The 17,743-nt window shown below is 55.6% G+C and overlaps 2 protein-coding genes across 5 annotated transcripts in view; one reads left to right on the top strand and one right to left on the bottom strand.

Moving 5' to 3' along the window:
* The window catches only part of DRC1 (dynein regulatory complex subunit 1), a 42,451-nt gene extending 31,383 nt beyond the window's left edge, over nt 1-11,068 (top strand). For both annotated transcript variants that reach the window (XM_043604353.1, XM_043604354.1), the window contains 9 exons: nt 289-423; nt 707-939; nt 3,211-3,323; nt 4,564-4,653; nt 5,198-5,284; nt 7,825-8,009; nt 9,050-9,193; nt 9,537-9,639; nt 10,824-11,068. In XM_043604353.1, the coding sequence (XP_043460288.1) occupies nt 289-423; nt 707-939; nt 3,211-3,323; nt 4,564-4,653; nt 5,198-5,284; nt 7,825-8,009; nt 9,050-9,193; nt 9,537-9,639; nt 10,824-10,880 (1,147 nt within the window). In that variant the 3' untranslated portion in view covers nt 10,881-11,068. The remainder of the gene's footprint in view (nt 1-288; nt 424-706; nt 940-3,210; nt 3,324-4,563; nt 4,654-5,197; nt 5,285-7,824; nt 8,010-9,049; nt 9,194-9,536; nt 9,640-10,823) is intronic.
* A 490-nt stretch (nt 11,069-11,558) lies between these two features.
* Nucleotides 11,559-17,743, bottom strand: part of OTOF (otoferlin) — a 92,925-nt gene continuing 86,740 nt past the window's right edge. For 2 of the 3 annotated variants that reach the window (XM_043604350.1, XM_043604351.1), the window contains exons 41-46: nt 17,290-17,378; nt 15,580-15,678; nt 15,207-15,448; nt 14,913-15,091; nt 14,721-14,821; nt 11,559-12,621 (exon numbers count right to left, since the gene is read on the bottom strand). In XM_043604350.1, the coding sequence (XP_043460285.1) occupies nt 12,441-12,621; nt 14,721-14,821; nt 14,913-15,091; nt 15,207-15,448; nt 15,580-15,678; nt 17,290-17,378 (891 nt within the window). In that variant the 3' untranslated portion in view covers nt 11,559-12,440. Of the gene's footprint in view, nt 12,622-14,109; nt 14,221-14,720; nt 14,822-14,912; nt 15,092-15,206; nt 15,449-15,579; nt 15,679-17,289; nt 17,379-17,743 lie in introns of all 3 variants that reach the window. The other variant, XM_043604352.1, reaches the window with a different exon arrangement.

Here is a 17,743-nt window from a genome sequence, read left to right as displayed (position 1 = left end):
GTGTTGTGAAGGATTCAGTCACACTCCTGAGCAGGAGACTGCCCCTCAGTGGGTCTGGGCTTCTGGACTGTTCTAAATGAGTTTAGTTCTGGACAATCCCCTCACCTCCTGCTGCCTTCCTTTCTTTGATCGCGATCAGGGCAGCTGGGTTTTGGAACAAATGGGAGGATCTTCGGCGCTTGCGCTAACCTGACCGTGGGTTCTGTAGAACCATGTGAAGCAGCTGAGGGGAACGTACGTCACGGCTTCTGTTCAGCTACAGATGAACTTCTCTCCCCTTCCTCCCAGCCTGCATGATATACTTAACAACCTGAGATCAAAATACACCAGGCAGATCAGACAGTTTGAGGAGGAGAACCAGTCACTAACCTCCGACTACATACGCCTTGTGACGCAGTTCAAGGAGCTACAGAAAGCCATGAGGTATCTTGGGGACCTGGCTCCCACGGCACATGCCCTAGAACAGAGGTGGGCCCAGGCACTAAGAGTCTTAGCGGGCTGTCTTCTCCGCCCCCTGTACTGGCTTGTCACCCGCCTTCTCTTGAGACTTGTGGGGATGGCCTCCAGGCTATCATGGGTGAGGCCCGGCGGCCCCGGGCCCAGGTTGCACCCCGGCGCTGCCCCAGCTCTCGCCCTACTGCTAACCGAGGGCACCCTGGCCAGGCCCCGGGGTCCGCTGGCCATGCTGAGCAACTCTCCTTCACAGGCATTTTGCTCTTCTTGATGACAAGCGGTTTCGAGAGATTTGGCTGATGAATGAAGAAGAGGCAAAGGATCTGATAAGCAAAGCCTTTGATGTGGACAGGATCATCCACACCCAGCATCTGGGGCTCCCCTGGACCGCACCTGATTTCTGGTTCCTGAGGAATGTGGGACCTATATCTCAGCAGCAGCAGAGGTCTGCTACACAGATATTAGAAGAAGTGCTGATTCAAACAGGTATCTGGAATGGAGTCCTGGAGCTGGGGGGCCCGCAAAACTGTAGGGTCAACACATTCATCTCACAGACAAGCCAACTGAAGGCCAGAGAAGGGGGAGAAGAGGTCTCGTAGCTGGGAGGTCCAGAGTCTCTAATTTAACCTATAGCTTTACCCTCTTCCCTCCATTATAATCTGGTAGTTCTATCTAGAAGCTTGATCAGGTTCAGGGTCAGTGTAGTTCTGCTAAGTACACCGTGGCATGCTTCCATTGGGATAAACTAACATCAGGGTGTCTCTTTGCGAGGCTAGCAACCATTGGGAGTCCTTGTCTAAGATCCATTAATGGCCTTAGGGGTTGCAAAACGGTGACACTCTAAATTCTATCAGATGTCTTCCTTTACTAGCTGGGATACTTCTGAAAAGAGACTCTTCTCCTCATCAGCTATTTGCTACCCCGAGGTACAGTTCATACAGGAAAAGCAGAATAGATGCTTGTCCTTTCTCTATTTAGTAGCTTTCAGAATAAATGGGTTGGGTCTCTAGCATCTTCCAAGAGTGACCAATGGCATTTTCTAAAGCGAGTATCATTACGAACAGATTGGATTTAAACACATCTGATGTGTTTTGGTTTATTGCACTTAGTTTCCCTTACTGGTGCCCAAATTGTCCCATTTCGGCCAGTGGGAGTCTCTTCGTGTTGGCTTGCGGGTCCCTCTGCCACAGCCAGGTGCCCCACAGATGGCTGTCTCTTGAAGTCACCTCGAATAGTTTCTATTTGGTTAGGTCACCATCTGAATACATATTTAGGTCCTTTTGTTTTGTTTTACTTTTGATAATTAGGGTTTGCTTTTTTTTACAACTTAATTTTGTTTTATAGTTATGTAGAATACTGACATGTTTCCAAAGTCAAATGCACAGAACAAGGTATACTCAAAGAAGCTTTATCCTCCCTCTTCTATTTTACCCCTCTCCTATAGGTAGTTATCTAAAAATGTATGGTTTCTCTTTCCATTGCTTTTTAAAACAAATATGTGTATGTATGTATGTATGTATGTATGTATATATATTTGTATTTATGTAGACCCACTTTATTTTTTTTTTTCAAAGTTTATTTATTTTTGGGACAGAGAGAGACAGAGCATGAACGGGGGAGGGGCAGAGAGAGAGGGAGACACAGAATCGGAAACAGGCTCCAGGCTCTGAGCCATCAGCCCAGAGCCTGACGCGGGGCTCGAACTCCCGGACCGCGAGATCGTGACCTGGCTGAAGTCGGACGCTTAACCGACTGCGCCACCCAGGCGCCCCATAGACCCACTTTAAAAACATTTTTTTAACGTTTATTTATTTTTGAGAGACAGAGTGTGAGTGGGGGAGGGGCAGGAGAGAGGGAGACAGAATCCCAAGCAGACTCCAGTCTCCGAGCTGTCAGCACAGAGCCCAACGCGGGACTTGAACCCACGAACCATGAGATTCATGGCCTGAGCCGAAGTCGGATGCTCCACCGACTGAGCCACCCAGGCGCCCCACGTAGACCCACTTTTTAAATGATGCTTTTCTCCGTCTTGCTTTTTTCACTTACAAAATATCTTGGAGAAGATCAGTTTATGGTAGTGAGAAGAAACATTCTTTCCTCCGTTTTTATTTGGTATGGTGTCGTGTGGCCGTGCTATGACTTATTCCAATAGTGTTCTGTTGGTGGCCACTTGGGATATTGGCTGGTTTTGGTCTGCTTGTTTGTGCTATTGCGAACAATGCAGCGATAAATAGCTGCGTGCGTTTGTGTTCGCATGTTTTTCCTGGTGAATTGTTGGGCTAGCCCCTTAAAAGCAGGGCTGCTGGATCAAAGGGCAAATGCCTCTGTGACGTTACTGGGTGTTGTTCCATACGGATGGCGCCATTTTGTAGTTCCACCAGCAAGTTGGCATCTTGTACTTTTCAAACTATTTTCATTTATCTTATCTCATTTTATCTTTTGAGCAAACTAGTAAAACCTATAAATAGGTTCATCCTCTCCCTTCCACTCCCTGGTCACGGCCGGGTTTTGAGTATGATGTTTCCAGGTCGATGAAACTTAGGAAAGTGAAAGGTTATAGAATGGCAGAATTCTCCGGCTAGTCTCTTATTCCAATCCCCAGCCTTCCTGTTTTCCCCCCCACACCAGGCTTTCTTCGGCTTTTTAAGAGGTAAATTTTCTCAAGGAAGGATGTTGGGCTGTTTCTCAAAGTCAACAAGGCCAAGCAGTTATCTTCTGTTTCTCTCCCACCCTCTCTTCTCTCTGCCCCGCCTGCAGAAGAGGAGGGGATGGAGGAGGCCACCTCAGAAACAGAGTCTTACCTCGACCTGCCAAAGCAAGTTTCCATGAAAACGACCAGAAAGATCCTGATGCTCCTGTGTGACGAGTCGGTGAGGCCGGCTGCACGGGGCTGCGCCACAGGGACTCCCGGCCGGTGGCTTTGCTGACCTTCTGCCCTTGCTTCTCGTGTGCTGCTTCTGACGACCCTGGCCTGGCCGGACGTGGCCCGGAGGCAGGGGTGCACAGGCATTCGGGAGCAGAGCTGGGGTCGTTTACTCCGAGAGGCCATGCTTCAGAGCTGCCCCAGCTGCCAAGTGGGTCCTCCCTTAGTGGGGCGGCCAGGTGTGGGCCAGGTCGGTCCACAGGCACCTTCCTGATAAAAAAAAAAAAAAAAACTCATTCTGCAAGAGAAGGGGCTCCAGCCTCCCGTCTGTGAACCCACCTGCCAAGTAGTGTGGCCACAACTGATGTGGCCTTTGTCTGGGAGCTCAGTCTGTGATGACTCTGGGTGTGTCAGGCTTTGGCCACCCGCTCTGTGTGTTAGCAAACCCACCAGATTTAGTGTGAAGGGTGTGCTGGGCTGGCTCAGCTTGGGGGGGGCGGGGGGCGGCATCACGGGACGTGACCGGTGTACGTTTAGGTCCTGCAGTTCTGAGCGGAGATTAAAGGAGATGCAAGTCCTGCCGGCCTCCCGTCCCCTTGGGACAGTTGTCTTTGGCCAAGAGCCGACTCTTGCCGCTGAGGGGGCTCCCGCTGAACGGGACGGCAGGCAGGTACTCCTCTCTCTATTTGCAGGCTTGTGCCGGTGGCCCCCTCTGCCAGGGGCCCTCCCCCAGGCGTTCCCAGCTCAGAGTGGGTGCCGGGCCCCCAGTCTTCCCACTCACTCCCAACTTTGCGTGCACCGTGTTGTGACACGGTGTGTTCATCTGCCTCCGTGCCTTCCCCTCCTCCAGCTCTGTGCCTACCGCCCCATCCTGTAGATATCTGAGGGCTAGCACAGGAGTGCAGTGACACTGGACGGGTGAGAATCTGTGACTCAATGAGGTCTGGGCGGCTGTGGAGAACTCAGGTGTTTGCCCAGTGGCTTGTGGGTGAGATGAGGCAGCACCCTTTCTTAGGTGGGGGGGGGGGTGCGGGGACTAAATCCATGGTGAGCGTTGGGTTTGCCCCTGGGAAGGGCCCCTTAGGCATCCTAGGAAGGCCTTCCTCTGGGGCCCCTGCTGCCCCAGTCTCATCCCTGAGGTCCTGCTCTGTGGAGTCACTGCTGGCTCGTCACACAGAGGTAGGCTGCACACCCGAGCACTGGTTTCCGAAACTGTGTCTGACTGGAGATACCCTCTTCCCTCTCAGGGTTTCCTCATAGAGAGCAAGCTGCTGAGCCTTCTCCGTCCCCTGGAGAAGAGCGAGTGCTATCTGCTCAAGTTGGACGCCATCTTCTCAGTGAGTCCCACTGGGCTGAGTTGACGGCGGGTGGCGGGGGCCTCATTCCAAGACAGCCCCCTATGTTTTTTGCAACATTTCCTCAGTCCTGGGAGTAGATATGGGTCTTTCGTGGCTTCCCTGGGCTGGCACACCTTTCCCTTTCCTTATTCTCCATGCGACAAATTGGCCATGGAGTTTAGATGTCTCCCACCCCGGGCGCTTCCTCTACCAGCTTCTCTCCCTCACGACCCAGCTCTCAGACTGTGGGTTCTCCCCTACACCCTTAAAGTCGGATGTGTGTTCAGCCTCCTTTAGCATTCTTACACCCACCAGGCCTGTATCGGGCTGTTCCTGACTCTGAGCAACGTTGCTCTGTTCTGCTGTGGTCTCACTGTGCTTCCCCAGTGTTGAATGGCCTCACTCTGGGCCATGGCGGGTGCTGGGGATGTTCAGGGGAACAAGACAAGCCTCCCGCTCTTAGGAGCTGAGGGTCTCTGAACTCCCGCAGCAGCCGGGGGCCTTCTTGCTCTGGTGTTTGAGCCATCCTCCTGTTTTCCCCCAGGCCCTTGGGATTGAAAGTGAGGACGACTTGTACAAACTGGTGAACTTCTTCCTCAAATACCGAGTTCATCATTCAGCCTCCAGTCAGGTAATGTGAAGTTCAATCAAAACGAGAGCATTTGAAATTCTGGAAGCCCCCAGAGGGCATTGTTGCCTTTGGGTAATACTCCTGGAAAAATAGTGAGGGCTTTATGTCAGAGAGAGCTAACTTAGTGTTTTCCTTAATATTGTCACTTTTTCTATTTGTGGTGGGAAGGACGGCTGGGGATGAGAGGCTGTTCTCCCTCACAGCCAGGCCTCAGCCACTATGAGCCCTGGGCCCACCAAGTTCTGAATATTTTGATCCCTAACACTTGACTAAAAATTATTTTTAGTATTGCTGGCCCCTGGGGGGAGTATCCTGACATGCTTTCAAAAAGGGTTGGCTGGGCCTCCTGGGTGACTCAGTCAGCGAAGCATCAGATTTCTGCTCAGGTCACGAGCTCGTGGTTTGTGGGATCGAGCCCCATGTCAGGCTCCATACTGACAGCTCAGAGCCTGCTTGAGATTCTCTCTCTCCCTCTCTCTGTCCTCCCATGTGCACACGCTCTCTCTCTCAAAATAAACTTAATTTACACTTAATTTTAAAAAAGGATTGAAAAAAAAAATGAAAAAGAGTTGCCTGAGTGAACAAAACCTAGAAGCCATAAAGAGGGAAAACTAAGATCTATTTGATGACATTAACAAAAAAATCCTGTAAGGCAAAAATCACTATAAGCAAAGTGAAGATACAGATGAAAGTTGGGGGGAATTAAAAATAAATTTTTTTTTAATGTTCATTTATTTTTGAGAGAGAGCAAGGGAGGAGCAGAGAGAGGGAGACACAGAATCCGAAGCAGGCTCCAGGCTGCGAGCTGTCAGCACAGGGCCCGACATGGGGCTCGAACCCTCGAGCCATGAGATCATGACCTGAGCCGAAGTCGGACGCTTAACCGACGGAGCCACCCAGGCGTGGGGGGGGAGATATTTTTTAACTTACATTGCAGTTAAGGGCCAGTTTCCTTAATATACAAAGAACTCGTATAAACCAATCAGGAAAAAACAGCCACAACTCCATGGAACAGATAAGGGCTATGAACAAATACCTCCTGTAAGAGGCAATACAGATAACTTTTAAACATATGAAAAGGTAAGCAGGCCTCTCGTAATAAAAGAAGTGCAAATTAAAACTGCCCCAATTCCATTTTCACCTGTCAGGTCGGCAAGACTCTGCCAGTTTGACTGCACAGAGTGATGGCCGAGGTGTGGGAAACAGGCACTGCTGGGAGAGTAGATTGTTGCAGCCTCCGTGGAGGGGTGGAGGGCCGTTCGGTGGCACCAATTACAAAACTGTATTTACCCTGCAATTCTTCCAGGATTTCATTCTGCAGATATGTCTCAATACATTTGAAAGAATGTGTTTATTTGTAGCTTATACACCGCAGCCCTGCTCGAAATGGGAGAATAGTGAGAACAACCTACAATTCCATCTTGAAGGACTTGATTACCTACTAAGTAGTGCATCTACAAAACAGAATATTAATGCAATTAAAAAAAAAAAAGAGGGGCGCCTGGGTGGCGCAGTCGGTTAAGCGGCCGACTTCAGCCAGGTCACGATCTCGCGGTCCGTGAGTTCGAGCCCCGCGTCAGGCTCTGGGCTGATGGCTCAGAGCCTGGAGCCTGTTTCCGATTCTGTGTCTCCCTCTCTCTGCCCCTCCCCCGTTCATGCTCTGTCTCTCTCTGTCCCAAAAATAAATAAACGTTGAAAAAAAATTAAAAAAAAAAAAAAAAAAAAAGAACAGGGGCGCCTGGGTGGCTCGGTTGGTTACGCGTCCGACTTCGGCTCAGGTCCTGATCTCACGGTTTGTGAGTTCGAGCCCCGCACCGGGCTCTGTGCTGACGGCTCAGAGCCTGGAGCCTGCTTCGGATTCTGTGTCTCCTTCTCTCTCTGCCCCTCCCCAACTTGTGCTCTGTCTCTCTCTGTCTCTCAAAAATAAATAAATGTAAAAAAAAAAAAAAAAAGAAGAACAAAGAAGTTCTTTACGTATTTATGCGAAAAGATCTCTAAGGTTTATTGGTATGTGAAAAACGCAACGTGCAGACCTGTGCATGTAGGAGAGTATCGTTTTGTCAAAACAGGAGGGAAAGCGTGGACCGTAGTATTTCTTTGGAAGGATACATAAGAAACAGATGACGTAGGTTTGCCTGTGGGGTTTGAACTGAATGAACTACAAGACAGGAGTAGGAGGAAGACTTCTTTTGAATTTAAAAATTCAAGAGTAACATGTATTATGACTCAAAAATATACATACATACAGCGTAAGCCTTATGAATTTCAATAGAATGGACACCTATGAATCCCGATCTAGAAATAGAAGATTATCACTGTTTGGAAGATCCCATGCCCCCTCTTTTCCACTCTTTCCCCTCACCATTTCTTCCTTCCTGAAAACATCTACCTTTGCATCTGTTCTGTAACTTTCTGTAAACTTTTCTCTGTTCTTTTTTTTTTCCTCTGTCTTCATACACTTAGACTTGTTGAGTGCCCCAATCCATAGTCACCCTGGCGCCTTTCTCCAGATCAGCCCCTGGAATCTTTCACTCCCACAGGAGCGAACAAGCCCGGTGTCGGCCCTGGACCCAGGAAAGCAGACAGACCTCGAGAGACAGAAGGAGGAAAGCCTTGTGGGAGGGGAGCCAGAAGAGAAGGAGGTCCCCCCTTCTCCCACGCTCATCCACCCCAACGACGTCCTCAAGATCCTGGAGGCCTTTGTCATGGGTCTGAGGAAGCCCAGGTGTGGTGCTGGAGGGCTTGCCCGAGGCCTGGGGAAGCCAGGCTGGGCCGGGGCCGAGCAGATCCCAGTGCGGGGCAAGCACCTGGGCAGGAGGAAAGGGATGGGGAGGGCTGGAGGCGTCAGTGGACACGGATGAAAGGAAGGGGCATAGAAGCGATTTGCATCTTCTCATTCGTCGCTCATTCCACGGCCATTCACTGGGGTCTGCACTGTGTCGGCCCATGGAGATCACACCTTGTGATCGGAACCATGGTCAGGGCCTATACCAGGTGTCACCAACGGCAGGCAGAGAGGGCTTTAGGAAGAGACGCACCAGAACCACGTTTTCCTACATGGATACAGTGGGGGAGAGAGCATTTCAAGGTGTCACAGTGTGGGGAAAGGCCTGGTGTGTTCGAGAATCGTGGCAGAGGTGTGGCTGGTGTCAGGGTCTTCCCTGGGAAGTGGGACCGGTGGGTAGGGGAGCCGGGCCAAATCTTGGAGAGCCGCGCCTGCCATGGCCGGGACCTCTGCCTTTACTCTTGGGTGGACCGGAGCCACAACATGGTCTTAAGCGGTGGGGGAGCCATGATTAGGCTTGCATGTTAGAAAGATCCATTTGGCGGCAGGGATGGGGGTGACGCTGGATACAAGGAGGGCAGCCGGAAGGTTCGTCTAGGTGGAGGCGTTGATATCCTGGGTCAAGGCTATCCTCGAGGGGATGCCGGAATTTGAGAGCCGTTTGGATGCACTAGTGAAGGAAACAGGCATCGTAGTGGGATGTAAAGTCAATGAGGTAAACTGGCTGAGAGAAGGGGGGTGGATAGAACCCCAGTGATGCTTTCACAAAGGTGACAATGGCACCAGAATCAGGGACACTGATGATAGGCATGTGCACTTTCTGAGAATCAGCGGTAAACCGAGACACTTGCACAGCTGAGTGGGAAGGGGACAGGTCTGCAGGCAGCAAATCCGGGAGGGGCAGGCACCATGGCTGGCGCTGCGTGGGAGCCTGGGGGGTGCCAGGTGGGGGTGACGGTACTGCTGCTCTTAACCCCCAGGGACCCCCCGGCCCCAGTGAAGGTGGCGAAGTATGTGCGAGATACCTCGAAGGACTCTGCGTATTGGGAGGCCCTGGCCACGGTTCTCCCTTACGCCACGCAGAACCTCTGGGACGCTCTGTACACGGCCTTGGAGAAATACCAGTAAGTGTGTAGGTCACAGCCCAGGAGAAGGAGGGAGCCAGGCAGTTGGTGGAGAAGGATCCTGCTTGCGGTGGCCACATTTGCCACCCCCCTGGCTTGGAGACAGAAGCTGTCTTTGGAGGGAAAGCTCCCGTTGGGGGGGTCATGTGGCATTGGGTGGCTGGCCCCTCGCTCCTTATTCGGTTCCTAGCCCGGTGTGTTCGGGGCAGGAAGGTTGCTCGGGTGGGTGAAGCTTCGGGGCTCCTCTCCCAGCTCCAACTGGCACAGAGACATAGAGATCCTGGCCCCTGCCTGGTAGATTTGGAGGGTTCGATGAGCCTCTAATGGATTTTTCCACCCAAAGCCTCGTCCTGACGCAGAGGGCCAAGCTGCTGATAGAAAACAACTCCCTGGAGAAGCAGAACACAGAGCTCCAGATGCTGCTTCAGCAGTATCTAGATTCCAAGGTGGGCGACGGGGACGAGGAGGGTGGGCAGGAGGCCGTGGCAGGAAGCGGGACTGGAGGCGATGTTAGGAAGTAGAGTCCCATCCCTCACTGGAAGCAAGGGAGGCTTGGGATGTGCCATGACATAGCAACCGTCACACCTCAAGTTGGGCCCGAATTATCGGACAAGGGAGTCCTTTGGACTTTGGACGCTGCCCGAGGTCTCCTCCAGGACATGTGGGTTGTAATAGTGCCCTTTTGATGCCCATGGTCCTTGGTGCCAGATGCTTGTTGGACGTCTCTCAGAAGCGGGACCCGACCCCGCCGAGAGCGTCACAGCCCAGAGAGCCCTTCCTTATGGAGTTTCTTCTTTGGTCTTAACATCCCCTCTGTGAGGTCGATAGGGTACAAGTCATTCTCCCAGAGAGGAGAATCAAAACTGGGAGACTCTTGCCCACTCTGCTGGGCCAGATTGTCTGGCCCGGGACGTGACATGGCGAGAGGAGGCTCCAGCTGGGGCAGGTATTCCCCGGTCCTCACTCCTGCCCACTGCGGTGATATTTGGGGCAACTTCCCCACGGCCTGCAAGGGAAGAATCTCACAGTCTCTGCTTCTAAGGTTAGAATCCCTTCGTAACGTAGTTGCTGGCTCTGCTGTGCTAGTGTGGGATGCTTCACGCGGCGCTGAGACCGTGGGCCGGGAGGGTCATGAGACCCTGGGCTGGGGGTACGCCCTCCATCATCAGCTGTGTGTGTGAGAGGTGACCGAGGCCAGCCACAAGCCCGGGAACTGGGGATGTGTGGCCCGTAACAGTCATTAGAGGACTGTCCATGCTGTCGTCGATGCCGCTGTGTGCAGAGGATGGGGGAGGAGGAAGGAAGGGCAGGGCTAGACTGGGGACGGGATGTGCAGGTGGTGGGAGGGGGTAGAGGGAAGATGTAAGAGAGTGGCTCAGGGCAGAAGGTTCAGAACGTTACCAGAGGTCAGCTAGCTGGAGCAGAAGCCAAACAAGAAACCTCAGGACTTCTCTTCCAAAGCAAGGCAGACCGTGGGCTTTCCCAGGCATCCGGAAGCGCTTGGCGGGGGGGAAACGCTTGCCGAGGTTTGGAACCCTTAGGAGAGCCGACATATGCACCTGACCCGCAGAGGTCGTGAAGCAGGAGGGCCCTGGGGAAACTGTAATGACCTTTACTCTCTCTTTTCCAGATAAACTCTGAATTGCATGTTCCACCAACTCAGGTGTTACGGGCGCCCACCAAATAGAGCCAGACCTCCAAAGGCTGCTGTGTCACGGTGTATGCGGGTGCCGGGGCTGGCACGTTTCACCTGGGGAGCTGCCTGGGACTACTCTGGATTTTCCAGAGCTACTGGGATAGGGCCTGTCAAAATAAGGCCACGGGAGGGGTTACCTGTATCCTGTAGTCGTGATTGATTAAAGTCTTTAAAAGGTTGTGGCTGAATCTTTTCAGAGAGGTCGGGTCCAGTGAGACCCTGGCCCATGACCCCACCTCTGTGTCATGTGGGGACTTTGTCCCCACCTCAGATTGTGGTATGAGAACAGCGTGTCCCTGTGAGACTGGACCCAGGCCGGTGGCATGGGACTTCCTTCTTGCATTTGGAGCAGGACTGTGAGTGGAGGCTGGAGCTTTGGGGCTCTTGCAAGGTCTTAAGCGTTCCGACTGTCCTTGGGCCTGCAGGACCCTTTTGGTGAGTTTTTGGGGTCCCTGGTTCCACCTGGTATAGTGTGAGGCTCCTCCTGTGGGCAGCCTGCAGGTGCCCAGTGCCTTAGGCCCTCCTTCAACCCTGGGCCATGAGGCCACTTACCCAAAGGGGAAAAGCCAGAGGGGCCCAGCTGGTCCTGAGTTTGCCATCCTCAGAGTGCTCACAGACCTCGCGCCCCTATCCTGGTCCCCCAGCTTGGCCAACTGGAGACCTGTCAGCTCAGTGTTTCATTCTTTTATTATTAAGAGAAAAATCACCACGCAAGAAAGGAACAACAGCCAAGAGAAACCCAGCTCTCACTGCAAGTACCATCCCCCTGCCTGGCCGAAATGAGGTCCTGGCAGGGCGGGGCGGGTCGGCACTGGGGTGGGGGTGGGGCACAGGGGTTCACTCTCACTGCTCCTCATCTAGGCTTCTGAGCACTGGTCTGGGCGGAGGAAGCTCTGGGAAGCGATAAAAACCCACAGGCAGGGCCGGGCCTGGGCTTGTGCTCCCACCGGGGTGTCTCCCGGGCGGGAAGAAGATCCACTCTCAGAGGGCGGCAGGCAGGAAGCAGCCACCTCCCCACCATTGGTAGGAAGGGCCTGGCCCACGTTTGCAGAACAGACTGGTGGTGTGGCTGTCCTCACAGGATTCTGTTGGGGAGGGAGGGTGATGCTTTCTGCTTACTCATTTCTTTTTTATAGCTCTGGGCACTGGCCCACGATGGGATTCTCAGTCAATTCCACTAAAGTTTTACTCTTCCACTGGAGGGCCTTGGGGGCATCTGGGGTGGCCTCCCCGGAGCCAGGGCCTGAAGAAAGTGGTGCCTCAGCAAGGAGGGGCAGACCCCCACCCCTGCCCACACTTCCCACCCCTCGGGCAGGGGCCGGAGGGGTGGGGTGAGGCCCGCAGCCGGCTCAGGTGGAGCAGGGGCAGGGGTGTCACCAGCCCAGCAAGCAGGAGGCTGCAAGGGGAGGGGGGACACTGGGCTTCTCGAGCTCCCCAGGGAGAGTGCAAGGTCCACGCCAGAGGAGGGGCAAAGGCACAGGTCCAGGCGGGAGGGGGGGGGCGGGGAGCGGCAGCTAGGCCTGGGGGGGCGGTAGTGGTGGGGGGGCTGCTTCACGCCCCCAGGAGCTTCTTGACCATGTAGCCGGGGAGGCTGTAGAGGAAGAGGGCCAGCATGAGCAGCCCCAGCAGCGCCAGCACGATCTTGATGATGAGCCACTTGTACCGCGTGCAGATGAGGTACTTGATGGACTTGAGGGGGTTGAGGAACCAGACGAAGGCGGTGTCAGGCCGGCTGGGGAAGGGGAAGCCACGGTCAGGCAGCGGGCCTCTCCAGGGCACCCCAGGCCCTCAGCCTTCTTAGACTCCCACGGGCCCTGACCCAGCCCCGGTCCCCAAAGTAGTGAGTGCTGGAGCCAGGTTCTAGCCCTTTCTAAGCACTAGGTTTGCTGGGGACTCTTTGGCCCCCAGCCTCCTCCCCAGGCCCGGAGGGCTTTCTGGCAGTCGGGCAGCCGTCCAGCTAACACCTGGACGATGGCGGCCTTGGCCTTGGCCTTGGCCGCTCACCATGTGAAGACGCAGCCGCAGGGCTGCAGGCTGTTCTGATTCCCGGGAACCTCGTCTACTTAGCGGCTCGTTGTACGTGCTCCAGGCTCGGCCCCCGTTGTCTTTCTGTGAATCCGTGTTCCTCAACCTCTCCCCCTTTTCTGAGGAACAGGGGCTTCTGGCCCCACCAGGCCCTGCCCAGGGTCTGAGGAGCCCCGGTTGGGGCGCCAGCCACACTCAACCACCTGCCCGCCGTCGGGGTGGGGTTACGGCTCTGCCTTCTGCACAGACTCCCGGCCAAAAGGGGCTTGCTAAGCTTTACCTTCTGTGGTTTACGTTACAGGAACGGTAGGTTTTGTAAGATGTCAAGATATAAAATTCCAGTATGCTTTTTCAACCTCCTGGGCCAGCGGCCGCCGGAGGACCCAGACCGTGCCCTCCCAGAGCCAGGCGCAGGGCACCTGGTTTCCAGCCTTAGCGGTGACGGGCAAGTTGGACGCCTGTCTGAGCCTCAGTTTCCTCCCTTACGCAGTGGGGTGCCTAGTGGACCCTGCCTCCGGGGTCAGTGAAAGGGTAAGGAGAGAAAGTGCATGTGAAACGCTAGGCGCGGTGCCCGGCCCTGAATAGCCGCTCAGCTGGCTGCAAAAATGTGGGAACTGGATGGGGTTCCTTACCGCCCTGCCTGGCAGAAAATGGCTCTGGGCCCGGAGGGGAATGCTGGTAGGAACTAGTCAGGCCTCGCTGGCTAATCCTAGCCAAACCCTCTCCCCGTTCCCTGTCCTCATGTCAACTCTTTCTGCCAATGGCCCTGGGTTAGTATCTGTTGGTCTGTCACGAGGACAGGAGGTGGGGTGGTGCTCAGAAGACTGGGTGGCAATTTGAAAGCCGAAGCTGAGTCTTAGCCCTAATCTGCTGGGCGACCTTAGGCGAGTCGCTTCGCCTCTCTGGCCTGACACGCGCTCATGTAAAACAGTGATTTGAGTTCTGAGAGCCCGTGGTACCGTTTGACAGCCTGCAAGTTGCTGCGTGTGTGTGCATGCCCTGTGTGTGTGTGCGTGCCCTGTGTGTGTGTGCATGTGTGTGTGCGTGTGTGTGTGTGTGTGTGTGTTCCGCATGCTGCCAAGCTCATTGGCCCTGGGTCTGGAGGAAGAAGTGAGGAGGACCAGAGCCAGCAGAATGCCAGGCTTAGGCCCCCAGGGTCTTCCTGACCAGGTAGCCAGGCACAGAGCAGAGGAAGAGGGCGAGGAGGAGGAGCAGTTTGAGGAACCGCCAGCGGCTTGTGTGCCACAGGAAGTAGCGGGCAGACTTGAGAGGGTTCAAGAACCAGAAGAAGCTCGTGTCTGGCCGCCTGGAGCAGCGAGAGGGCGGAGGGAGCACGGAGAGAGGACACAGAGGATGAAGGCTCAGGGTGTGGTCAGGGGTCTTGCAACAGGGGGGCGACCCTGGGCTGAGCACCCTGGGCTGAGCACCCTGGGCTGAGCGTGCGCACTTCCCGGCACCTCCCCAGCCATCAGGGACCCCCTGGGGCCCCAGCCCGCTCGCTTCTGGCAAAAACGAGGAAGAGCGTTTCAGTCTGTGAAATGGGGCCTTCCCTGGGAGAGGGGCTGATCCCCTGCACGGAAGCCCGGTCGCCCGTGCCCCGGTTCAGAGCGAGGGGTGCATTCCGGCAGAAGCGGAGAAGGGAGGAGGCTCCCTCGCAATGAGGCTACCGCCCTGAAAGGGCTAGAGAACGCCAGAGGTGCCTGCAGCGTGGGAACAAGAAGACCAGAAGGTTCTGGCCCCTCCTTCCTGCCCCCATGGCCCCAGGGACCAGCGTGGCAGGGGCGCCAGGCAAGGCAGCATACTCACTTGGGTTTCTCTAGAGGGTCAGGTTCATTGCGGGCCAGGCCCACCGGATTCTTCTCTGCCTCCTCCGCTGTCAGTAGATGCAATTCTGCCTCCACCTTGCCCTGCGGAAAGGAACAGAAAGATCCTAGGGCTCAGGCGGGGTGCGCGGCCCAGCCCTGCCCCGCCCTCTGCGGGAGCCCTGGCGGTCCCCACCGTGAGCTCGAACTCATCGTTCTCATTGCGGGCCAGGAGGGGCCACCAGCCTTTGACGCGCTTCTGCTTGAAGATGGAAACCAGGGGCACGTCCACCTCCCCCGTGGCCATCTCCATGGTGCACTGCTTGGCTGTCTTGGCGCCCCGGGGAAAGCGGTTGAGGTCCAGCTCGATGGCCCCTGTGACAACCTTGGAGTCAGCTCTGACAGCCTGGGTCCCGTTGATCCCCACCGGGGTGGGCTCCCTCCAACCCTGCCTCCCCCTGCCCTACCCCTCCACTCCCCAGCCCTGCACCCAGGAAGTCGTCCGCGGAGAAGTGGTCTGCGTCCCAGATCTGCAGGGTGAGCCGCGCGGGGATCTTGTACTCGGTCTCGTCCCAGGAGAACATGGACTCCTTCTTGGAGATGACAATCCTTTCCTCAGCGGCCAGGTAGTCGAAGGGGAACAGGTAGCGCCAGTTGAAGTTGCCCTCGCCGGTGAGGGAATGATAGTGGACGTCCGTGTCCTGCTTGTCCTCCTGCTGGCCCTTCAGCCACCTGCCGGGTGCCATTAGCTCCAGACCCGCGGCCACCCGCAGGGAGCCCCCTCCCTCCTCCCTGGCCTCCTGGGAAGGTGGGCTCACCCGTCCCAGCACCCCTACCCCCCAGCCAGGGGCCGTCTCACCCACCCCCGCACAAAAATGTCGCTGGACTTCTCCCCAGTAAAGAAGTCATCGTCCTCCAGGACCACCTCGTCTGTGTTCCACACGATGACCCGGAGCTCATACCTGGGCAGGGGAGAGGCTGGCTCGCAGTCTGGGGGTGGGGGCGGCCCCAGGGTCTTGGTGTAGATGGGGCAGGTACCTGAGGGGAGTGCTGGGACTCGTGAGCATGGGAGCTGGCCCAGGCTGGGGTGCAGAGAGCCCATTCGGGTAAGAGGGCAAGGAGGGGAGCGGAGGGGACCCGGGTGACGGGGAGAGGGGCCGGCATGGCTGTCGTGAGGAGAACCCTAGGGGAAGCCCGTCTGGCCGGCTCGCCAGGACAGAGCACGCTCCCGGGCAGGGAGGCTGACTCCGACCTGGGAGGGGCAGGGGTGGCTGCTGAGGGGTGGCTCAGCAGGAACTCGGTCTCCAGAGGCCGGAAGACACTGTGTCTAACACAAGTTTACGTGTGGGCCCAGCAGCTGGCATGCTCATGGCATCTGGTTTCCTTTAGGTCCTTGTCCCAGAAAAGGATTTTCCCCCTTGCGGTGTAATTGTCATTATAAATAGGTACATTTCAGCCTTTACAAGTGAGGTTGGGTCGCCCCCTCTCCACCTTCCTCAGAGTGGGGCTCTCGCCCGCCGGACTGCAAGTCCCAGGTGACACAATGGGGTCGGGTGTCCCCTGGTGGCCATCCCTGGGACAGCACACCTGTGACCTCAGACCTGGAGGCGATTCCAGGCAGAATTTGCCGTATGATTTGCAGGGCCAGGTGCAAAGTGGAAAGGTGGGGCCCTTTATTAAAAAAATCATTAAGAATTTAAATACTGCCATTTTGAAGTGAGCGTGGGGCCCCTCTGAGTGTGGGGTCTGTGCAACTTCCCCACCCATGCGGTTGGCCCTGGTTCCAGGCACTAGGATGTTAGAAGCGGCAGCAACTCCATCCTGCCGCCTTCCAGATGGGAAAACCAAGGACCAGGGAGGTAAAATGACCTGGCCAGGGCCAACTAGGAGAGGCAGGTGGCCTGGCTCCTGATCCAGTGCTCTTTCCACTCTATCAATGTCCCCCCTCTTCCAGGCGCTCACTTCTACATACCTCCTCGGCAAGGGTTTTAAAGAAAACCTGGTAGAGCTTGGGGAGCCTGCGTGGCTCAGTTGGTTAGGTGTCCGACTTTGGCTCAGGTCATGATCTCACAGTTCGTGAGTTCGGGCCCGGCGTCAGGCCCTGTGCTGACAGCTCGGAGCCCGGAGCCTGCTTCGGATTCTGTGTCTCCCTCTCTCTCTGCCCCTCCCCTGCTCATATTCTGTTCTCTTTCTCTCAAAAATAAATAAACATTAAACACTTGTAAAGAAAACCTGGCAGAGCTTAATGACAGCCTGGAGTGGGGACAAGGGGAGCGGGCTCTCAGGGGTGATGCCGCTGTGAGGAAGAGAGTCCCCTGGAGGGTGCTGGTGAGTACACATCACCTCATTGCCCACACACTGGGGGGGTGGCTGTGCCTTGGCAAAGGGGACCCACCTAGGGTAGGCCCCATAGCTGTCTCCATGGGTTGCCCTGTTCCCCACTGAAGGCCACATGGGAAACACCACTGACCAAGGTGATGCAGGTGGTCTGGGCCTGGGGATCCCACGGGAATGAAGGCCACGGGGGGAGGGACGAGAGATGGGGGAGGTAGTGCTGGGCTCCAGAAGCTCACTTCTTGGGCTTCCGGGGGGAGATGTCCAGAGGTGTCCCAGGGGCTGGCATGTCCATGGGGAACATGTCCACCCACAGCTCCAGGCGGCCCTATGGAAGAGAGGGCGTGGCAGATCTCCCCAGGGACTCCCTCCCTGCCCGGGAAGGCCAGCTCTCCTCCCTCCCAACCTTTGTTCCCTCAGGACCCGGTTCATCAGTTTTTGTCCTTGGACGCCAGAATCCCTATGACCTCACCAACAGCCAATCACAGCGTCTAAGGGAGACACGTCAGGCTGCACCTGAGCTCATGGGGCTCACACTCAAAGGAAAGGCACAGGCCCCTGGAGTTACCGTGAGAGGCCATGCTAGGAAAGTGCCTTCCAGGCTTTTGGGAAGGCAGCGAATAGTTGGAGGATCCATTTTTATGGGCCCAGGTAGGGACTCCCTGATCCCAGATACCAAAGAACCTCGGATCT

This window comes from Prionailurus bengalensis, chromosome A3 (genome assembly GCF_016509475.1).
Source record: "Prionailurus bengalensis isolate Pbe53 chromosome A3, Fcat_Pben_1.1_paternal_pri, whole genome shotgun sequence".
Lineage (NCBI taxonomy): Eukaryota > Metazoa > Chordata > Mammalia > Carnivora > Felidae > Prionailurus > Prionailurus bengalensis.
Note: the sequence above shows the minus strand (reverse complement) of the source record. Positions and strands in the feature narration are given on the sequence as shown.